The sequence below is a fragment of the Podarcis raffonei genome, chromosome 5 (assembly GCF_027172205.1).
Source record: "Podarcis raffonei isolate rPodRaf1 chromosome 5, rPodRaf1.pri, whole genome shotgun sequence".
NCBI lineage: Eukaryota > Metazoa > Chordata > Lepidosauria > Squamata > Lacertidae > Podarcis > Podarcis raffonei.
The window spans coordinates 19,765,387-19,789,223 of record NC_070606.1 but is presented as its reverse complement, the minus strand read 5'-3'; the positions used below and the strand labels follow the sequence as shown (position 1 = coordinate 19,789,223).

The window sequence follows — 23,837 nt, the reverse complement described above, 5'->3', positions numbered from 1 at the left end:
AACTTTTCTGCCCCAGCTCCCAGTGGAAGCAATTGTTCCATCGCTGCAGTCTTTGCCGCTATCCCCCTTTCCAGAAGCTTCGGTTTTTAAGGGAATTTGCTGTGCCTGTTGTTACCGGAAAAATCCGAGGGCTCCCTTGGACAAAAAGTAAAGACACCAACCAGAGTAAATTGAAGCAAATCAGCAGCCTGTAGGCTTGGTCTTTATTGAAGAAAGACTGTCGCGACAGGGTGCTCCCCTCACTTGCAGGTGAGAGGAAAGACCCAGAAAGATGGTGTGCCAGACCTTATAAAAACTTTTGAAATTCCGCTCCTGTAGCTCAAGCCCACCCCCAGAAACATCATGCATACATTACAGAAAGGAGGGGTTGGGGGAGGAGTTGTGGTGGTAACCTGAGGGTCCTGTCACCTGGCTGGTTCCTCCTTTCCCCCTCCCCATGAGTCATTTTCTGATGACAAAAGGTAGTCGCAGTTTCCTGCCCCCTGAGGGAAGATCTGATCATTGTCCTTTGTTTCAGTCCATGCTGAATCCACTCCCATATGCAAGTTCTTTGTGATCTTGATTGTCTTCTGTCTAGGACCATCAGGGTTGGCATAGCAACTGGGCAGGGCTCCTGTGGATGTGCTGGGATGGTGAAGGGATTATGGCTGACCAGAACCAAGCCACCCCCCTTTGATAGTCCTTGTCATATGGAGTAAAATAAAAATGGAGCAGTGCAAATCCGATGTATGGTTGATTTTTCTATGAATTTATAACAGAAGTGTGGCGTATGTAGTGTGTGAGTGTGAGTGTGTGTGAAGTTTGTACAAACTGAATGATGGGGGGGGGGGTTTCCTGCTACACTGTATAAGGCTGAATTGCATGTTGCTTGTGCACAAATATTGACACTGTGCACAAGCACAAAGTAACCTAAGAAGGGCTGCAAAGTGTGTGTGCGTGTGTTTGTACTAAATGCATTTTATAAGCATTTGGTGTGTTTTGTTTTTTCTATATTGCTGTAGCTATGTTATCACAGATAAAGCAGCAACCGCTTATATTTGTGCCTTTTCATACATTCCTTGTGCATGATTCCAATCCTGAGTTACAACAACAGCTAGTACATAGTCCCATGAAGTTGGTGAGGGATATCGGTGATCCTGAAGAATAATATGCAGTCTGAAATGTAGAGAGGTGGAGTCCCCTCACCCTAAATTTCACCTCTGTAGGAAGCAGAAATCTACACTGGCTTTCCACACATATATGTTGGTATGAAAATATGCAGTTATTTACCGTATTTTTCGCTCTATAACACGCACTTGACCATAACACGCACATCGTTTTTAGAGGAGGAAAACAAGGGAAAAAACATTCTGAATGAAACAGTGGATGTATCATTTTTGTGCTTCATGCTGTGGCCACAGACATGTGATCTGATGGTGAATTTGGGGTGACCCAATGCAAAAATCCTGAGAATCCCTGTGGATCCATGCTTTGTAACCACGTTTTTGCACCATTGCAGCCCCAGGCAACAGTGGGTGCGTGATTTTTGGGGGGCAGGCTGTAGCCATGGACATGCTTTGTGATCTGATGGTGAATTTGGGGTGACCCAATGCAAAGATCCTGAGGATCCATGTGGATCCATGCTTTGTAACCACATTTTCAGTGGGGAGGGAAGGAAAAACACAGAAGGGACAAGGAGCACGAGAGGGGTGTGCAGAGAAGCAGCTGGCTAAGAATGCAGGAGAGGGGTATAACGGGAGGGAGGAAAGGAAGGCAAAAGTTTTCCCCCACCTAAGCCAGCCAGCTCGCTCTCGCTCTCCCACCTGCATGTTTTCCGGCTGCCTGATATATATATTTTTTAATTGCCTTGACAGAAGAAAGCATTTTAACTGCATTAAGAACTATTTAGCAGCGAAACCTAAGTTTTGCCATCCCTTAAGAGGTACAGACACTGTAATCTTCCAGATCGCATGAATTTACAGGCAAAACACTGTTTAAGGATTTCATCCTTTTAAATGGAAGAAAGCATATTTGAATGCTGTGTGTCCTCAAAAACAAAAGCAGGAAGTCAAATCAGAATTTTAAGCTGAACCTGTAATCTCTCTTCCCTTCACAAACATTGTTCCCTCCGGAGCATGGAGAGGAATTAGAAGGAAGGACGCTCTGCTTTCCCCTCTGCTTGCCTGGAGGGGAGGGGCTTTCCCTGCTCTTTGTTCCGTTTGAGCAAACACAGCAACGAAACAGAGGGGGTGGGCAGTAAGACCCTGAGGCAGAATGCAGGAAAGCAGCCGCTTCCTCTTTTCAGGTTTCCCTTCTCCGAGACACGATTTGATTTTTGCCTGATTTTTGCCTCCATTCGCGCCATTCAGCTCCAGGGACCACACATTCGCTCAATAACATGCACAGACATTTCCCCTTCCTTTTTAGGAGAAAAAAATCTGCGTGTTATAGAGAGAAAAATACGGTAGTTGGTTTTAGGCTCAAACTGGAGTAAGACCCCTTTGTTTCGGGTCTGCCCTGAAATATGTGAGTTGCCAACTTTTCTTTTTCTATAAATAAATATTTTTTATTAATTTTTCATTAATAACAATCCAGTGGTAACCACATTAATACATTTCCAAATCATGCCAAATCTCAATACTAGCCAATTAATCTGAATTAAACATTTTGCCTGACTTCCCATGTTCCTGCTCTCGGGAGTTGATGTTATTCCCCTAATCCTGTGCCAGCTCTCTTACTTAGTCCAAGTTCCACCATTCCTATCCAACCCTTTGTTCTCACAGCCGCTGATGAATGACTTTCCATCATATTTTTATAAATCCATATTCTTTAGCTTGCAGAAGGAATTTATTTCCTGTAGCTGTGCAGAATATTTGCTTTCTTCCTTTGTCCATGTTGAAATCAAAACATCTTCCTTCACATTGCCTCTCCCTCGAGAGCTCTATTTCAGGTATGCAACAGCTCTCCATCTTGCTTTGAAATCGAAAGTAGTCCAGGTTTGGCCACGACTGGATCACTTCCAATTACAGCCATACCTCAGGTTAAATATGCTTCAGGTTGAGTGCTTTCGGGTTGCACTCCGCGGCGACCCGGAAGTAATGGAATGGTCAAAATGACGTCATGCGCGGAAGATGCAAATTGCAACCCACGCATGCGCAGACACAGGTTACGTTTGCTTCAGGATGCAAACGGGGATCTGGAATGGATCCCGTTCGTATCCAGAGGTACCACTGTATTATCTTTTTGCTTTTACAGTGGTACCTCGGGTTACATATGCTTCAGGTTACATACGCTTCAGGTTACAGACTCCGCTAACCCAGAAATAGTGCTTCAGGTTAAGAACTTTGCTTCAGGATGAGAACAGAAATCGTGCTCCGGTGGTGCGGCGGCAGCAGGAGGCCCCATTAGCTAAAGTGGTGCTTCAGGTTAAGAATAGTTTCAGGTTAAGAACGGACCTCCAGAACGAATTAAGTACTTAACCCGAGGTACCACTGTAATGAGCTGGCATCTCATCCAAACTGTAATATATAGAGTTGAGCTCTCTGTAATTGACAAAGTGTGAATCCTCATAAAATTCTGCACAATCCATTCTTTCAGCATTCTGTAAATAGATCCATAAGTTCTTGTTATGTCCCCCTGCATTCCATACATATCTGTAATCCATTAGTAATTTCAGGCCCTTGATGGTTAATTAATAGTTAATTCTTTTTCAGTGAAGGCTTGCCAATTCATAGCACAACAGTAAAGTAATATAAAGAAAGAAGAAAGGCTTTCCTTCACCTACTAGCACTCCAGTTGTGATGATGAAAGTCCTCTCCAGTTCATAACATGGCACTCAGTGGCTGATTCATTTCACAGGTTATCTGTCTCTCTTTCCAGGAACACGCCTGCTTCTTAAATCCAAATTCAAATACTTCTCATGAAAAACAGATACCTCCGCTCATGGCGGCAGCATTGGGGAGTTTCCAATACGTGCAGCGCTATCCCCTGTGTCCTTGCCCCCACATTCCATCAGAGCAAGAGGCAGTTATTGGATGATCCTCGGGGGGGGGGGGGGCTTGCAAGGATAATTACTCCCAGATTATCCTTGATTGCCTGCACAGCTGGTGTCCGCTAGTGCGAACACAGCTGCTCGCAATGGTGGCTGGGCTGGAAGCCATGAGTTGCCAACTTTTCAAGAGCAAAAGGGGAGATGATTTTGTCCGTTTTCTTACTCCCTCTGCACCCCTTTCTTCTCTGTTGGTAATTCCCCAATTCCTCTCAGATGCATGTGGCAGAATCTGTTTGCCCCCCCCCCATCCATTTGTGGGTATAACCTTTCAATACAGCCTTTGTGCGCATAGACTGATTTTGTGATTGATTGTTGATTTTTGCCTGGGAAACTGACTTCATGAAATACTGTACACATTGCAGTTTTGACATGTGTGGACTGTCATTAAATATTACGCCCCATTGTAGACAGCTTGGGGAATTGGAAGCAGGGCAGGTGTGGCAGGTGGGTATGGGAGGTAGATAAGGAGTGCTCTTGTTCCCTGCCATGCATAGGGGAGCAATTAGGGCCCTATTGACTCATCTTTGATTTATAGAAAGACTTGTTTTATCATTAAGCTTTGGATGAATGAGGTGGGTTGGCGCTCCCCTATAAAAGTAGACCTACTTGGGCAGGAGTTAGATTTAAGACTGGGCACATGGTGCATCTATCTTCTTCCAGACAAGCAGTCAGTTCTTGATAAGGGACAGTTCCAGACTGTTCCTATTTTGTGGTGGGATTCAGTCACTGCCGCATACAGCCAAAGTTGTTCTTGCACAACAACCCCACCCCCCCATCAGACTTTTCGAGGTAAGAGAAGTGATTGGAAAAGGGAAGTGTGGGGTGGCTAGACACAGTGCCGTCCTCATCTTCTTGCAAACTTTGTACAGGCAAATGAGGGTGAATGCTCACTAAAGAGGTCCTCTGGAAGTCACCGAGCTCAGTTTACTGTGGAGGAAGTGAACCCTTCTCATTAGGACCACCTTAGGTCCATGTTTAGTAAGGCCTGAATGTGGCACTCTTGATTTTGTCCTCTTTTTAGAGTTTGGGTAGCTCATGGTCAGCTTTTCAGACCTTAAACATATATGTGCATACCATCCCCTTATGAAGTGTGTCACCCAATAGAAGGCAATCATCTAAATCCATCCCTCCTTGATTGTGCTGGATAAGTAGTGACATTGAAACATGGAGGTTCTGTGTAGCCATAATGGCTAATTGCCATTGATAGACCTGTGCTCCATGACTTAATTCATTTGCCTTCAACTGCATCTAAGCTAGTGGCCATCGCCACATCTTGCGCCAGTGAATGCCAAAAATTTTGTGTGAGACCTACATATATAATGTCCTCCACTCATGCAGAGGTGCTGGCAGGCAAGGAGGAGCAGATTGTTGGTTCTTGATTAGTCATTCAAAAACTCAGGACCTGGGGTCTGGTTTGGACTTGCGCTGATGCTGTCAGGGCCAGTGTGTCCCGTTTGAGGCAAAACGTGAGGTGCCACCCCACCTTGCTGCCACCCACCCTGCAGCCTCCATCACCAGCACCCGAGACAATTTCCAGCGAGATTTTGCTGAAATCTCAGAAGGCCTTGCACTATACGTGAGATCTCACAAGATTTTGGCAAGATCTCACTGGAAACAGACACCAGTGCTGGTGCCGCTTCTCTGCCGGTGGGGGCGAGCTCATGGGGGTGCCACCTTAGGGGCTTCTGCCGTCAGAGGCAACTGCTTCACCCGCCTCATGGGTGGGCCAGGCCTGGATATTGTGCAGAGGAAAGTGGTAGCAATGATGTTTGCTTCTGGGGAACAGGACTCCCCACCCCCACCACTCTAACCTGAGGCTTCTTTTCCCCATTGTGGTGTTCACCAAAAGTTTTGAACGCTGTCCTTTTCAAACCAACAAAGGGTTCTTTTTCTCTTTGAGTATTTTATGAGCACTCTCTGGAAATAGATGCATGCCTACCAATTGACCCCGATAAACGTGTATTAACATTGACAGGTTCATAAAAACAAATGTTCTGGAAACAATCCATGCTCCCTTTGTTGAGAATATATTTTAATGGTTTTAGCTTAATTTCGAGCGTTGTGCATCTATAATAGGGCTGCAATGGTCATTGTAACTGGTGTGCCACCTTGTGGTAGACTTAAACGGAACTGCAGTTGCATTTTGTCTCATAATAATCGACAGTAGATCAAAGGAGGAGGAGCTTGGGGCTGGGGGGGGGTTGATTTTGCCATTCAGACTTAGAAGGACACAGTGGGAGAAGATCCATTTTCAGGAGACACCTTTGGGCGGGGTGATATATTGGGAGAAAGCCCCGTGAAGAGACATTGGATTAAAAGGTGGAATACAGTCATCGAAGAAAACTGCCTTGAAATGCTCTACCCGTGACAAAGATGGAATCAATGTCAGCGAATCATCCTGTGTCTGTGGGGAGTCTGCTACAACCTTCCAGAATTTCTTATGATCTTTCGTTAGTATGGCTGAGAGTAGTGTATCCCAACATGCCTGATTATATCTTATCCGGCTAAGCTGGATAGTTTCCCCGAGTTGTTGGGATCTGGAGAAGTAAATGTCAGGCAATCGAGAGCTGCCTGTCTCTCTGAACTCTCTATAGATTCTCCTAACCTCAGTTTTAATTGCTATAGTTTCTTTATCGGTCCAATCATCGATCCCCCTCTCCTTGGGTGGCCAAAGGGGGTGTAAATAGGACAGATCAGTTATTAAAATGTTGATAAATTCCTCGAACCAAGTGACTCCAACAACAGGGGAAAGTTCACCTTTCTCTACCGAGAGCAAATGGATCATACGGTCAGAATTCACCAAGCTTTGGAAAAGAGATGGTGTATGCTCATTGACTCGTATCCTTGTGTGCTGGGGTCTCGGTTCTTGGGGGGATGGATTAATTAACTGTTCTGTCTTTCTCGGCGGAAAGACAAGTTTGCAGTGTAGAGGGAGATGGTCACTGAGCATAGGATCACCTATGTGGAACTCAACCACGTAGGGCGTCATTTTAGTGGGAATCAGAATATAGTCCACCACACTATTTTCCTGTAGGGAGTTGTAGATAAAATTCCCAGAGCCTTCCAGTCAGTTAGCCCATTGAGCCACGTCGGGGCCCTGGTGATGGTCAGCTTAATGAGTCGCAGACCAGCCAGATTAATTACTGGGTCCCGGGATCTACATTCTCAAAAACAGAAGTCTGGGAGAACAGAAGTATTCGAGATCTCCCATGCTTTTGTGTACACTTCCCACCCTTGGCCTAGGCGGGCATTAAAGTCTCCAGTCAAGATAATAGGTAGGGCAGGGCAGATGAAGTCCAGATTCTCAAGCACCTGAGCAATAAATTCCATTGTAGGTTCTTGGCTGTGACAGTGGGAATGGGAGGGATATACACATTGATCAGTAACATTTCCTGGCTCTCTAGCTCTACCTTTGTTACTAGTAATTTACAACTAGCATTTGTCGACAGGATATGTTCACTTTTTATATGGGGAGCCACCAGGGTTAACAATCCACCCGAAGGCGTACCTTTCTTGTGGCTTTTGGTTGCCGGAACTGAAAAGGCATTAAAACCTGCAAGTTCGATGTGACATAATAACCAGGTTTCTTGTAAACAAACTATATCATGTGCCCTTATTAACTTTGTAAAGTCAGGGAGACACAACTTTGAAAACCACCGTGCCACATTCCATGATGACAGCTTCAGAGAGGAATATTACACCAGGTTCCCAACCATGGCATGAAGTCAATCTAGGTGCATGTCTATGGGTTGGCTATCACTTGGGGCCCCAGACGGTTCCTGGTGTATTTCCTCCACTACCTCTGGGGCATCGGTTATTTGTCTGTGGACCCTGGTGTCATCACTACTTGAACTAGCAACTGTCATCTCCTTGATCGTACTCAAGTTGGTGCTTTACATACATGAGAGGTGTTCTGGGCCTTCTGGTGTCCAAAAGGTATATATAATCAATGATCATATACTAACAAATTAAGTATAAATCCCAGTGATCATGGAAGGCTAAATATGTTAAGAGCAGCCACTTGTATACATACGGAGAGATTTCTTTTCAGAATGAAATAATTTCCTCCACGCAGCAAGGTTCATCTGAAGGAGAGAGAATCTGCTGCACAAAGTCTGGGTACTGTTACTGCTGTTTGTGTTCCTTCCTGGATGTTATGGGCCTTTTTCATTCCTGGAATTCCTCTCCTATTCTGTGCTGGAGTGTTTTTTAGAAGAAAAGCAAAATTACTGTATTTTTCTGTGTATAAGACTATATTTCCCCCCAATTTTTTTTAAGATTAGGAGTCGTTTTATACACGGAATGTTGCAATTACTTATTTCTTAATTTTGGACTTAAAAAATAGGGGGTCGTCTTATACACAGAAAAATACAGTAAATCTAAAAATGTTATTCCGTTTCTTAATTCAATCTCTTATATGAGCAGAATCATGTGTTGTGCCATGAAACCAGCTTTTCAGGGCCCTGAGGATTCTGTACAATCTCTTTGGAACGCAGCACTTGCAGCTATTTTCCTTCTGCTCACAGTTCTTTGGCCCTAACCATGTTGTGATTTTTTTAAGGTGTTACCTCGTCAGCTCTTTTGAGGGCCCTAGAGAGCAGAAAATAAAATCTCCCCTGGTTTCCCCCCTCCTGTTTACAGCATGACTGAAGTTTATCTTCCAGGAATTCTTATTCAGAATATCTTCCGTTATTCCAGGTGATGAAGCAGAATGGGTCGTCAGAGATACTAAATAAACTATACGATACAGCGATGGACAAGCTGGAGGGCGTGAAGAAGGATTACGACACACTTAGGAAGCGGTACAATGAGAAGATAGCGAGTCACAATACTGATCTGAGCCGATTAGAGCAGACGGAAGAGGAGAACAGGCGACTCCAGAAGCAGATTGACATGCTGATGAAACAGCGGGACACAGCAATACACTTCCAGCAGCAGTACTCTACCTCTCTGAGAAGGTAGAAGATGCTTTTGCCACAAAGCCTTTTTATTTTTTATTAGAACAAACTTAGCACTCAAGTTACCTCTCTGAACTTGTCTGACTCTTGTCGTGTCTTGGTTTTTCTGTTTCTTTGTTCATGTTTTGGTCACTCAGGATCAAAGTAGACCTGACTGAGTAGCCATATTTTGTTCATGTGTTTGCTCCAGTCACATATTACAGTGTGTGTGTGTGTGTGTGTGTGTGTGTGTCAGGACTGTGTCCCATGATGCAAAAGACTTCTGTGCACACAATGACACGTCCTCTTTCTCTCCTGCCCTCTCTACCCCAACCTGGTGCTCCCTCAAAATCCTCTCCTGAGGGTTGGGGAGCACATTTGGGGGTTAAATGCGGAGGTAGAGAGAAAACTGAAGTCCTACTGCAGAAGTGGAATTCTGCTTGCACAGCATTCAATATAATCATATGTGTCCCATGTTGAAGTAAAAACATCATACGTAGGTAAACTATTTCTCTCCCCTGCACCATGGTTTGTGAAGTGAAGTGAGCTGAGAGAAAAGTGTCTGAAGTGATGGAGTTCAGAGAAGTAATCCAGGGGAGAGCTCATCTCCTTTCACCAACATATATTTTATAATGAGATGAGAACCACTGCTGCTCTCCCCCCTGCCACATCCACGTTGAACATGTGATCAGGGCAGTCATGTGACAAAAGAAACATGGCTGACTCTCACTTCTCGTTTAGTCCTTTACACAGTTTAGGGTGGTGTGTAAGAGGAAGGAAGCTTTCATAGGGCCCCCTTTCTCTTACAAGTGGTGAAAGGACTTGATATGACTCTCCTCCCACCTCTCTTTAGGTTTGAGACTGTGCAGCAGGAACTGAGCAAGGCCACTGCCCAAAACAAGGAGCTACAGAGAGAGATGGAGCGGTTGCAGGCAGAAGTGACAAGGTTTAAAACAATGCAGCTGAAAGCTGTGAAGGATGCAGAGAAGTACAAGGAAGAGAGGGACTCCGTTTTCAACGAGTACCGTCTCATCATGAGTGAGAGGGATCAAGTCATCAAAGAAGTGGATAAGCTGCAAACGGAGCTGGAACTTGCCGAATCCAAATTGAAAAACACATCCTCAGAGAAAAGAGTGGCTAGTGAGGAAATGGAAGCCTTAAGACAGGTGTGGTATTGTATGGCACTTGCTCTGGCCAGAAAGAGTTGTTCAAACCTAGTGGTGTTGCCTGTGTAACTCTGTGAGTTTCTAGACCAGCCTTCCTCATCCTGGTGCCCTCCAGATATTTAGAACTACAGCTGGCAAAACAAAAGTCTTAAGTATTATTGCCCTCCGTTCCAATCATCCCTTGGTCAGAATTAACTTCTCTGATTTCTCTATTATTACTTTGGGGCTGCACAGTGTTTCAACTTTTGATGCAAGCAAATATGTGTTGCAGCTCTAAAGATATTTGCTAGTTGCATCTAATGCATGCTTTGTGCTGTATTATTCCTTCTTCTTATGCATGGCACAGGCTTTCAAAAATTCAGTGTGTTTTCATTAAGAGAAAGACTTTCTTGTACACTTAATGTACCTCCAACGATGGATTTTTATTTTATTTCAGGAGCTGAACTCTGCTCTAGTGGAACGAGATCGAGCAATCTGTGAAAGGAATGAGCTCTTGGAAAAGTACTGCCATGAAGTGAAAGATAAGGCTGAAGCCCAGAAGGAGCTGGATCAAGCCTGCAAGGATATTGAGACAGTGAAGGAAGAGAGAGATGTGGCTAGAAAGGAAAGAACAGAAGCCATCATTCAGAGAGATCATCTACTGAGAGAGTACTATCAAGCTCGCCAGGTAGAGGCAAAGTTTGCACGTTTGTGCTTCCTCTTGCACTCATTGAGGACTCTTTGTGCAATCAGCTACCACAAGGAAGCCCATCAATAGAGTTTCTCATTTGGTTTCTACAGAGGCTAAAGGGAACAGAAAATAAAGGGGAAATCCTTGGTTGAAAGATGCAATAATCATTTTAAAAATTGCAGGACTGGTGGGTTTTCTCTCCCTCCCCCTTTTTCTCCACCTGCAGCCCCTATCAGTATATGCTTTTTATTTGAGTGACAATCTTGCAAATGGCAAGGATAGAAGTGGGAAAAGGATGTTCTGTGACTTAGTAGACATTGGGCTGGGTTCAATGTGAGTTGCTGTTCAAATCATTGTAGTTGCTGTTCAAATCGTTGTAGAGTTTAACTCGTAATATCATTAGGTGATGAATGAGTCCCCTAGCTCTGTTATGTGTGTACCTTTGTGAAATCCATGTTTGTCATGTGCCTGTATTACATTATTATGCACATGACTAAAAACAAAAATTTGTTAATCAGCTCCCACTCCTTGGCTACTCAAAAGTTTACATCTGGCATCAAGTTGAGATATTTAAGAGATTCTCTCTTTCCAAATTTCTCACTTGATTTGGGCATTCTGAATTACCCATCCTTGCTTCCAGAGTACATTAATAATCTCTCATTTGTCTGTTATTTATTTTGCTATTCAGCCTGCTAGGAATGCATAATTTGCCGTAGTTTTCGGTTTGTCTCCATCTGCTAGGTTGCAAAAACGTACCAGTGCATGCACATTGTGATTAAATTAGTGTACAAAAAAGAATATTGACGTGTCCCACAAATCTCACCATTTTCTACTTCACACTGATAGAATCAGTGGACATACTTTTTTTATCATTTAGATTCCAAGAAAATTAAGGTGGTGTGCAAAAAATGAAGGCAATTAAAAATCAAAACATTCAAAATAAAAAAGAAATGATGCACAAGTAAAACAAAAGCGTAATGTAGCAGGCATCTTACAAACAGTTCAGTAACAGCGATTGGTAGTAATGGATGTCAGAAACCCGAGTGACTAAGTCAGTGAACAATACACATGCACACCCTGGTGGTGTTCAGTAACCTGTAAGAAAAAATGTGCATGAAGTATGGAAAGCTGACATATTGCGCATGTGCCTATTCCGAAATTATGTTAGTTAAAGTAGGAGGTAGGTAGAGTGAGCCCATGGCATGATACAGTGGTGCCCCGCAAGACGAATGCCTCACAAGACGGAAAACCCGCTAGACGAAAGGGTTTTCCGTTTCTGAGTTGTTTCGCAAGACGATTTTCCCTATGGGCTTGCTTCGCAAGACGAAACGTCTTGCTAGTCTTGCGATTTTTCCCCCTGCTCCCCCCCCTTTTTCTAAGCCGCTAATAGCCTTTTAGCAGCTTAGCCGCTAATCCTTTAATAGCCGCTAAACCGCTAATAGCGCTAATCCGCTTAGCCGCTAATAGGGTTGCTTCACAAGACGAAAAAACCGCTAGACGAAGAGAATCGCGGAACGGATTCTTTTCGTCTTGCGAGGCACCACTGTAATAGAACACCTTCTGGGAAATCTGCTCATACCCCAAATCCAGAACTCTTGTGTCTTTTTTAAACCCCTGTAAAAAGGTTTGTTGTTTTTTTAAGCCCAAAGTGTAACTACATCCCATGAATGGTGTTTAAATGAATTGCATGATTCGACTTCCTCAGATACAAGATTCTGCTACACTGGATATAGAACGAGCAAACAAAGAAATTGAAATGCTGCGGAAGCAATACGAGGCAATGTCACAGGAGTTAAAAGAAGCTGTCCAGGAAGCAGAAGTTGCAAAATGCAGAAGAGATTGGGCCTTTCAGGAACGCGACAAGATTGTGGCAGAACGAGAGAGCATACGGTAAAAACAAACAACAGTTTGACAGTTCTCCCCAGGAGTTTATTTGCAGTGTACAGTTGAGCTGCCCAGTTATTTGCTAGGGGCTGCAGCCGTGTTGCATTCAGTTGAAACTGTTCTCAGGATGGCAGTCCTGAACTAGGGGAAGAAAATAATATGCAGTAATGTTGGCTTTGTTTTTAAGAGGGAAAATAGTACAGCTGCAATCTGAAAATAAGGGCCAAATTAGCTACTTTTGATTCATGTGTTCTCCATGCATGTGGACAACTGGGAGTGGTATGCAAGCCTTATATCAGAATATACCCTCTCTCCAGCTTATCTCTCTGCAAATATTCCAGATTAATAGTAATAAATTTGCATTTTTAAAAATAGCTCAGTTGGTAGAGCATGAGTCTCTCTCTCTCTCTCTCTCTCTCTCTCTCTCTTTCATTTTTATGAATTTTTTCTAATTTACATTTCAAAATAATTCATTTAGACAGCCTTAATTCAATGACTTCCCTTCTTCTCTTTCCATGGTTCATTTTGCATACCATACATCCCTGCATATTTTACATGAACTAAACCATTCATGAATCATTGTTATATCGCATCAAAGCTTATTTGCACTGTTGAATTTATCTTAATGCTACCAGCGTTTTTAAATGAACACAATTTCCACCCATATATTCAGTAAACATTTTCCAGTCTTTATTAAATGTATGTTCTTCTTGTTCTCTTATTCTGTATGTTAAATCTGCAAGCTGTGCATATTCCATTAGTTTAAGTTGTCATTCTTCTTAGGTTGGGACCTTGCTCGTTTTCCATTTTGGGGCTAGCAGAACACGGGCCGCAGTAGTAGCATGCATAAATAATATTTTTTGACACCTGGGAATATCCCTCCGAATTATCCCCAACTAAAAGGACTGGGTTTTTTGGGAAAGCTTCTTTTTAACATTTTTTAAAATTCATTATATATCATTTCCCAATACTCTTTTACCCTTTTACAAGTCCACGGTAGAGCACGAGACTCTTAATCTCAGGTTCATGGGTCTGAGCCCCACACTGGGCAAAAAGATTCCTGCATTTCAGAGGGTTGGACTAGATGACTCTCGTGGCCCCTTCCAACTACTATTCTATGACTCTATTAATTAATTGCACTTGATGTCTTCTTTCTAGCCCACTGCCAATGGAGTGAAGGAGAAAAGAGTCTGAAGTGTTGGGAGTACAGGCTGCTTGTTCCAGTCCAGCACCTGCATCTAATTCGTTGTCTAGCACAAGGCTGTCTGGAAAACAACACCTTGGGTGCTGGTGATTTTTTTTAAAAAAAGTATCTTAATAGATTAACATTTCCTTTCAATTTTTCTCCATTTTGAAGGACTCTGTGTGATAACCTGAGGAGGGAAAGAGACAGAGCAGTGAGCGACCTGGCTGAGGCTCTTCGCAATCTGGATGATATGAGGAAGCAAAAGAACGACGCTGTGCGTGAATTGAAAGAGCTGAAGTGCGTTCCAGAAACCCCTTCAACGTGTAACTCTGACTTGATATTGTATGTTAAGTGTTTTCTTCCCTGAGCCCTTGGGGTAGGACAACCTAGAAGGCTGAAAAGAATGTGTATGCAATTTTTTCCTCCCGCTTTAAAAAATGCTGTTAATTGGCAAACCTGAGGAGGTGTGTACCAGAATTACGTCACAAAATAATGTAGCCAGGCCTATAGCTAAGTAATCAGAGGGCGGGAGAGAGAGAAATGGGAGAAAACACTCAATTGAATAATCAGGAGGGCAGTTGTACTTGCCTTCGGAACAGGTGGGCCACACTGACCATCTCCGCAGGTAGCCAGTCTCCTCCCAGGTGAGCTTTCCTGTAGCATCTGCAGTGGGGATAGAGCAACCTCCATAACTGGTATAGTTTAGTGCCACTACCTGTGCATTTAAATACATTCACTTGTTCAATTTCTGGGGTGTCTCTCTGCCAAGATGGTATCCGTGAAACACTGCACACAGATCTCTCCCTTCTTCCAGCCTGAAGGGCTAAAAGCCCTCTAAAGCTGGAAGAGTGAAGGAGATGACTTGGTGCTGGCGGCAGCAGCAGGTTGGGCAAGCAGAACTGTAGCCTTATTGGAGTCCACCGATTGGGTCTGCGTTGCTCCCGGACAGGAGGAAGGAAGTCAAATGACACCGAGGGTTGGTTCAGAGAAAGAGTTCTTTATTTCTGCTCTCCGGAACAGCAGAAAGGCACTTGCGTGGTCAGTCCACAGCAAATCCAAAGAAATGAGAAATTTCATGCAGTATATATATCCTCCAGGCACCCTCTCCCTCCTTCCCCAGGAATCCAACCACGTCAGCCTATACACGCAGGTTGACATCACATATGTTCCTGCTCCGGTATTCTTAACCATAAAAGGGTATTCCTTCCTATACTTCTGACCATAAAAGGATCTTCCTATTCCTACTCTTATCTTGGAGCAAGAGGTCACCATCTCCAGGAACACACTCTGGCGCTGTTCCCAAACTAGGTCTGTGCGTCTTTGTGGTCTTTGTGGTCAGGACGTGTCTTCCCTGTTCTACTGGTACAGTCAAGGCCATCCTTGCCATCACAAACTGATAAAGGAGAGGGCTCTGAGCACTTATTTATACAGCTGGGTTTTGGCTCAAGAGCTCAAGTTAAAGCATTTTAGCTAAGGAAAAATAGGGATTTTGTTGCAGTTTCAAACTGCCTGCACAGTCAGTTTTGGGTTTGGGAAACCCATTCCTTCAGAACGGGGTGCAGTGGATGCCCTCTTGAATAGTATTAATGTTCCAAGTATGCGTCGGCATGATTTGTAACCGCTTTATGAAAGAGAAAGGATCCAGGTCTGCATTTGCTGCTTCAGTCCCATTTGATGTAAGGTTTTGGAATGCCGACACAACATCCACTCTCTGTTACAATATTTTTTTCTTACTGTATTCTGTTGATACCTGCTTTCCTTGCTTGAAGTACTCAGGTGTGTTTCTCCCCATAGAGAGAAGATGGAGAATCAGTTGGAAAAGGAAGCAAGGTTCCGGCAGTTGATGGCCCACAGCTCTCATGATTCAGCCATCGATACGGATTCTTTAGAGTGGGAAACAGAAGTAGTAGAGTTTGAGAAAGACAGGGTAAGACTGAGGTCCTGGTCAAATGTTACTCTCTCCTTTGTGTGTGTGAGAGAGTGTCCCATTTGTTGAAGCCTCTCTCTCATCCCCTATTCCCCCCCCCCAAGAAAAAACAGGCACAGAAAACTGGAGGTACTATATAGTCAAAATAATTCAGTTACTTACACTCTGTATGTGTACAGAATCACTGCATATAACACATAGTATTTCATATCCATTAGGAAGATATGGATTTGAAAGCCCTTGGTTTTGACGTGGCCGAAGGTGTGAATGAACCATATCTTCCTGGAGACTGCGGGATATTTGTTACCAAAGTGGACAAAGGAAGCATTGCAGACGGTCGATTAAGGTAAAGAATCAGTAGTTTGTCGTTTAGCTGCCAGTGCTAATATATAACGTGCATTGTAAATATAATATATTGGTCCTGTGAGGACAAATTGGGTTGACATGGAGGGTCAGGGGAGGTGACTGTGGTTTCAGATAATGCCTTCAGACACTATGCATGCTGACGTGTAAATTGCAATCAACCTGTGGAGGTAGGGGCTGGGTGAATAGGATCCCTTTCAATCTGTAGCTTTCTACTGGGTTTGACAGTGTGCACAGGTCTACATTGATAGGGCATATGATTTTCTCTCCCCACCCCAAAAATAGTGTTGGCAGCAAAGGAGAAGTGGTTGTCAGCATTCTGAAGGTTACTTTTTTTGAAGAGCAGAGTACACCTTTTATGACCTGTAAAAGTCAATCGGCCCATACCCTGTTAGACTTGGGCCCACCATCTGTTGTTAATACTACACCACACTTGGACCATTGTGATCAGCAGAGTATGCACAGTTTCAACAGAGCATCAAGAGTTTTCCTGCTTACCAGTAGTCAGCCTTTTCTACCGTTCCCAGTTAAGAAAACTCCTTTCCCACTCAGTTCAGCTTCGAGTGTAATGTGCTTGTTGTCTCATGGTACAAGACAAACATAAGCACACCAGCTACATAAACTTTAAGACAGGCATCCCCAAACTCTGCCCTCCAGCTGTTTTGGGACTACAACTGTTGGACTTCCTTCGCCATTTGCGCAGCAACTGGGGCGATGGAATAAAAACTTGCCCACAATATCTTTGCTTACTTTATTTTTAAATAATAATCAAACAGCTGCAACTCACCACTCTACACCAGCCAGTACCATACAAAGCATTTGGTCAACTTAAATACAGTTTTCAAAATCACATCGCTGCATTCGGTGCAGCAGGTAAACTCCCCCCTGCTAATTAGTTAAATTGTTAAGATACCTCAGATGTGCTGTATTGTCAAGAGCTCGCAGGTGTGCTGCCATGCAGGTTATATAATAATAATAATAATAATAATAATAATAATAATAATAATAATAATTAAATAATAATAATTTATTATTTATACCCTGCCCATCTGGCTGGCCACTCTTATAATTACAAACACACCTCTGAGTAGCACCACTGACCACATCAGTATGAAGAAAACCTAACAACAGCTCCCATCATCCCTAGCTAACAGGACCAGTGGTCAGGGATGGTGGGAATTGTAGTCCCAAAACAGCTGGAGGGCCGAGTTTGGGGATACCTGCTTTAAGAGACGCTGGTACATCATGAGCTAATCTACTATAATACAGTTCTTCTGGTCTTAGAAGTTAACATTGTGAAGATGCAAGTATACAGAAAGGTCCGCTAGCACTTTACCATGCTAGCTCACCATGCTATACTGAACTATGCAGCATGTAACCTTCAGCTTCTCCGCTGATACCTTGCACAGAGCAAAACCTTTTCTCAGTTAATGCCTCACACTCCTGCCAAGGCTGCTGAATGCAGCCTTGGCTTTATATCCGCCTCTGCACGGACACACGTTCCTTAGGGAAAGGGCAGGTGGATGACTCCAGGCATCTAGGCTTGGACTGTTTCTAAGCTACCCAAAGCATCTCGTGTGCTAATTCTAAACACAATCCCGACACAGTGGATGGGCTGCTCAAGACATTAGCTGTACCCCATAATCATCACAATTATAACAAATAAAGGCTTGACATATCTCGCTTTGTATGTCATGAGTCTATCTCATATATTGGTTTCACCTTTTAAGTTGAATTACTGAAACAAATGAACTTTTCCATGATATTCTAATTTTCCGAGTTTCACCTGTAGCTAAGAGACTGATCTGTAAACCAGAAATTCTCCATCCGTACAGCTTTTGGCAGAAATATTACTACTTCATGTGAGCTGTACCTAAATGCTGATTCAGAAAAAAATATGAGACATGTTCTCTCTGTCTGATGAATGTGAAAGATGCTGCAATCCTTAAGGAATCCTTAATTGATGTCATGACAAAAGTAGAGCAGTCACCAAACCGTTCTCCAGAAACCAAGAAATGAGTTAAGATATTGTTGTATCATCGTGGTATTAGAAGTGTCTGCATTTCACTTGGCATAATCATTGCTTATAAGCACATGTAGGATAAATGGAAATTGATTTCCTTGCCTTTGCTCTAATTAATCAGAGTGAATGATTGGCTGCTGAAGATAAACGATGTGGACCTTACCAACAAGGATAAGAAGCAAGTAATAAAAGCGGTACTTAATGGCGGAGGAGTTATAAATATGGTTGTTCGCAGAAGGAAGTCCTTAGGAGGGAAAGTGATAACACCACTACACATAAATCTTGCTGGCCACAAAGGTAATTCCCTTATACTTTTTTAATTTCAGTGATGAGTTCATGGTATTGTTTCACACATTCCCCAGTGAAATTTCTATACTGTCCTTCATTCAAATATCACAATATAAAAACACAAAAATATATACCATAGTAACGAACAAAGTAACCTATGCACCTATCTTCTCAATTTCAGATAGTGGAATTGGTCTAGAAAATGGAGTATTTGTTGCTACTGTAGTGCCTGGTAGCCCAGCTGCCAAAGAGGGATCCCTTGCAGTGGGAGATAGAATAATTGCCGTAAGTCACATTTTTAGTGTTTCTTAGCTCACATTTGAGAATTGAGGTATCGTATATAGAGATATCTGAAGTGAGATTCAGATATTATGACAAACTACAGTTTGTGCTAATAAAACCATGATTTGTGCTACCAAACATCCAGGCAATGCATGCTTTAAGAGTTACTAGTCTGTTTTAGAATTTCATCTGCTTAGCACTCCAGTCTATAAGACACAGTGGTTTTCACATCCCTACTTTGCATAAACCATGGTTTGCAAGACTTACTTCAAACTATGGTTTTGGGCTTTGGCTTGCTGTTTGCCAGCAAGCCATAGTTTGTCTATTCAGATATCACACCAAAACATAGTTAGATTCCTTGACCACGATTTTGTGTGCCAGTAAGAGACATACTATATGTTCCATGATATATCCAAGGCTTTGCAGAAATAAATCTGAGGGGCAGTCTAAAGTCAAGACTTTTTAAACTCGACGGTTGAACCCCATTTGTCAAATTTTCACAGTTTGTTTCTTTTCTGATGATGTAGTCTGACACAGATAATATTGGCTCCCTGAAAATCATGGCTTGTAGTTTGGGGCTCCAGCTTTGAATCCAGCACTGTCCAAGTTTTCAGTCATTGTTACACAATGTTTCCATGGTTCCCAAGGAGACATACTTAGTTTAGGCTCATATGCAAACATATGACAAGAGAAGTGTTGGAGTAATGTTCTTTAGAGGAAGTGGGAACATAAATCATCCAAGTCTAAGAACACAGAACAGCCAGAAGGCCCATGTAGCCCAGCATCCTGTTCTCACAGTGGTTATACAGATACTTGTAGGAAACCTGTCTCTGAAACCTAATTTGCAGTTTGTAGGAGCTGAGCATAGTGAATACCACATGATGGTATTGCCTTGAGGCAGCCTGGCATTTATCTTTATTGAATGTCAGCCAGCCAAGGTGTTGACCCACTGCTAGCTTTTGCATGGTTGACATGCCATACTTTCATTGCAGATAAATGGCATTGCACTAGATAATAAATCACTGACTGAATGTGAAGCTTTGCTGCGAAACTGCAGGGAATCACTTACGCTTTCATTGATGAAGGTGAGTGTTGAAGGGGGTGGGAGGTAAAAGGGAGTAAAGGACACACCTTCCATTTTAAAACATGGGCTTACTTTCATCTACTGCGTAGCTGTTAAAAATACTGCCTAACAACCTGCAAATTATACCAGCAGGAAGAAGAGGGCAGAACACAAGATGCTTCAGTCTTAGCATTCTGCTGAGAGCATGTTCTTTTTTATTTCTCCACCTAGGTTTTTCCTCAGAGCTCAAGCTCATCTTGGAGTGGTCAAAACATATTTGAAAACCTCAAGGATTCAGAGAAAATATCAAACTGCAGGGTCCATGCATCGGAGGTGCAGGCTCAGAATAAAAGAAACTTAAAACACAACAGCTCAACCCAAACAGACATTTTCAATCCAGACATAATGGACACCAAGAAGGACCAGAATGATCAGGAGAGCAACTTGTACTGCGATCTCAAACCATTCTCCAACACAGTTTTGCACACAGACACTCACCAGAGTGCAGTCCATGGGTGCCACAGTACCTCTGAACACAGCCTAGGCTCCTTTAGTCCAGATGTGTATGGGGAACCAAGCTATGGCATTGTTGGTCTGGACAGCAGGAGACTGCCTTTTGAGCCCACAGTAGCAGACTGCATGGTGATTGAGAGTGTGTTGGACAAAGGGCATGGTGAGAAGCACAGCGGTGGCACTTGGCCCAAGATAATGGTCAACATTTCAGCTGCGGAAACAGAAAAATTCTCTGTGTACAAAAAGCCAAAACAACGGAAGTCCATCTTTGATCCAGACACTTTCAAGAGGCCTCTTACTCCTCCTAAGATGGACTACCTGTCTCCCAATCAGGTGTTGGGACATTCGCCCCAGCCCTCCAAAACGGAAGCCATTTCCACCCCTCCCACCCCTCCCAAGAGAAGTGATTCTATTAAGTTCAAACACAAACAGCAAGCAAGCTCCACCTCTGACTCCACCGCCATGACCGGCTCGCCACCATCCAGTCCTGCCACAGCTCAGCCTCCTGTGTCCATTGAACTCAAGCCAGACTGTGGTATTCATAAGGGGCGAGGTAGACCTTCTGGACATTATTACAGGGAAGAGGGGGTCGACTCTGCACATTTGCCTTCAAGGAAATCCTATGAAGATGACATTGGTTTTCAAAGAATGGAAGAGCCCAAAATTAAAAGGCCAAGGCCCAAGTCTGCTCCTGCCTTGAGACATAAACTAACCCCTGTGCCTATTCCTAATCCACCTCATCAGGTAGATACCAGAACATGAAGTGTGGGTCCTGGCACATACTTTCCAAAGAGATTTGTTTGTGTTGCGTACCTTTGCTGCATCAAGGCAAAGAGCAATAGAAAAGAAAAGGGTTAACTGGTTTTCCCAGGTGTATGCTTAAGATCCCGGGAATTGGAAGTTGAAATGAAGTGGAACGTTTGTGGGGCAGTTCCACACGTGGTAGTTGCCTTTACTAAGAAGCAGAACCCCATAATGCAGGAGTGGCCCATTAGCAACCTGTAGTCAAGATCCAACCCCAAGGCAGTTTACATTTGAGCCCTTGGCTGAACTTCCAATTTGTAATCAAATTATGATAGATTAACTTACAGTTCCACTTGTAGGGTGGGATTCATCAAGCTGTAAAGAGAAGCTGTCCTCCATTTTGATATTATGTCTTGCATGTAAATATGAAATTGTATATGTTTGTATGCATTGAACTTCTCCATGACCCTTCCCCTCTGCAGGGAGGTGGGACCAATTCGGATGGTTCGCCCCTGCCATTTAATGGATCCAAATGGTTTCCAGAGAGTGGTAGGGGATGTTTTATCCCATGTTGATGGCCTTTTAGCTGATTCCCTGGTGGCCCACTGTAATGTGGAGTTAACCAGGGCTATCGACTGTCTGGCTCCAAAGTGCCCTCTGCAATTGCATGGAGCCCGGACAGCCCCATAGTTTTCTCTGGAGCTGAGGGCAATGAAAAAATAGTTGAGACAGCTAGAGTGCCGGTGGTGGAAAACTCACTCTGATCTGACCGGACACAGGTTAGAGCTCAACGTCGAGCCTACCAAGTGGTGATAGCGATGGTGAAGAGGACCTTCTTCACCGCCTCTATTGCATCTAAGGAAAACAGCAGAAGGAGACTCTTTCTGGTGGTTCAAAATTTAACAGAACCACCTTTGCCATTGGTGCCCAGTAAGGACCCCAAGATCTCCTGCAATGATTTTGCAAAGTTTTTTTGCAAATAAAGTCGCTCAGATCCAGAAAGAGGTAGACTCCACCGTGGGAGCAGGGCTCGGGCGGGAGAGTGCTAGAGTCCTGTCTAGTCAAGTTGCATGGGATCAGTTTCAATCTGTTACCTCCGTGGATGTGGACAGGCTGCTTGGATGAGTGAAACTGGCCAGCTGTCTCTTTGATCCTTACCCATCCTGGCTCCTAAAAGCTATGAGGGAGCCTTTCCAGGCCTGCTGAAAGAGGTGGTTATTAAACCGCTTCTTTAAAAAACATCTTTGGACCCGGCCAATATGGCCAACTATCGGCCAGTCTCAAATCTTCCATTCTTGGGCAAGGTGATTGAGTGGGTGGTTGCGGAACAACTCCAGGCATGCCTGGAGGATGCGGACCATTTGGATCCCTTCCAATCAGGATTCAGACCTCACCATGGGACTGAAACTGCCTTGGTCATGCTTGTCGATGATCTCCGGCGGGCTAGGGACAAAGGTGAAAGCGTGTTTCCTAGTTCTGCTGGATCTCTCAGCGCCCTTTGATACCATCGACCACAACATCCTTCTGGACTGGCTAGAGGGCCTGAGAGCTGGGGGCACTGTTATACAGTGGTTCTGCTCCTTCCTCCTGGGCTGTGTTCAGAAAGTGGTATTGGGGGATGAGTGTTCCGACCCCTGGGCTCTCACTTGTGGGGTGCCTCAGGGTTCCGTCCTCTCTCCCATGCTTTTTAACATCTTTATGAAGCTGCTGGGAGAGATCATCGGGGTTGGTGCTGGGTGTTCATCAGTTTGCAGATGATACCCAGCTCTACCTCTCTTTTAAATCAGAACCAGTGAGGGCGGCGAAGGTCCTATGTGAGTGCCTGGAGGCAGTTGGAGGATAGATGGCACTAACAGATTTAGGTTGAATCCCGACAAGACAGAAGTACTGTTTTTGGGGGACGGGGTGGGTGGGTATTGAAGGACTCCCAGGTCCTGAATGGGGTAACTGTGCCCCTGAAGGACCAGGTGCTCAGCCTGGGAGTCATTTTGGACTCACAGCTGTCCATGGAGGTGCAGGTCAATTCTGTGTCCAGGGCATCTGTCTACCAGCTCCATCTGGTAAGCAGGCTGAGACCCTACCTGCTCGCAGACTGTCATTAATGGTCACCCATCCCCCCCAATTATATATAAGGGTCTGATGACTTCTGTTTCAGTGTACCTGAAGAAGTGTGCATGCACACAAAAGCTTATACCTAAAACTATTCAGTTGGTCTCTAAGGTGCTACATTAAAAAAAAAAAATTAATTCTTTTGGAAGGATTCTTTTAAAGACTTTATTAGATCATATAACTTTCTTGAAGACTTGATTCTTTTAAGGGAGTTTTTAGGTTTTTAAGAAGAGTCTTTTTAACTTCTCTTTTTAAAGAATTATTTTAATTTATTTTGACTACAGCAGACCAACACGGCTACCTACTTGAATCTCAGGGAACTGTTAGATATCTTTTGTGCAGCAAAATATGCTGGGCTAGATGTTGGTCATCCCTGCCATGCTGGATACCAGAATAATGACTTTGAGTTGAAAGTGTGTGTGATACTGAACTTTCCCCACAGGTACAAAAATATACTCCAGCAAGTGAAGAGCATCTTTCTCCTGAGCTGCAAGAATGGCCAATGTATTCACCAAAACAGTCTGGTAGGCACAGCGATGGGTTTGTGCCTACCTCTTTATACCCTGGAAGCCTGTCATCAGGTTAGTTACAACATAAGAACTGTGTTTTCATTTGAAATTTTGAATCCTTGGTAAGGAGAGGCGCTATCATT

The 23,837-nt window shown here is 43.7% G+C and overlaps 1 protein-coding gene across 12 annotated transcripts in view; it reads left to right on the top strand.

Annotated features, from left to right (window-relative positions):
• The window catches only part of LOC128413724 (disks large homolog 5-like), a 117,255-nt gene that overhangs the window by 54,445 nt on the left and 38,973 nt on the right, over positions 1-23,837 (top strand). For 10 of the 12 annotated variants that reach the window (XR_008330415.1, XR_008330414.1, XM_053388102.1 and 7 more), the window contains 12 exons: positions 8,729-8,988; positions 9,821-10,133; positions 10,570-10,800; positions 12,509-12,693; positions 14,045-14,215; positions 15,668-15,800; positions 16,019-16,146; positions 18,308-18,483; positions 18,656-18,759; positions 19,749-19,841; positions 20,051-21,076; positions 23,628-23,766. Coding sequence is in view for 10 of the 12 variants with exons in the window: in XM_053388102.1 (XP_053244077.1) it covers positions 8,729-8,988; positions 9,821-10,133; positions 10,570-10,800; positions 12,509-12,693; positions 14,045-14,215; positions 15,668-15,800; positions 16,019-16,146; positions 18,308-18,483; positions 18,656-18,759; positions 19,749-19,841; positions 20,051-21,076; positions 23,628-23,766 (2,959 nt within the window). In the remaining 2 variants the exon portion in view is untranslated. The remainder of the gene's footprint in view (positions 1-8,728; positions 8,989-9,820; positions 10,134-10,569; positions 10,801-12,508; positions 12,694-14,044; positions 14,216-15,667; positions 15,801-16,018; positions 16,147-18,307; positions 18,484-18,655; positions 18,760-19,748; positions 19,842-20,050; positions 21,077-23,627; positions 23,767-23,837) is intronic. The other 2 variants (XM_053388105.1, XM_053388104.1) reach the window with 1 other exon arrangement.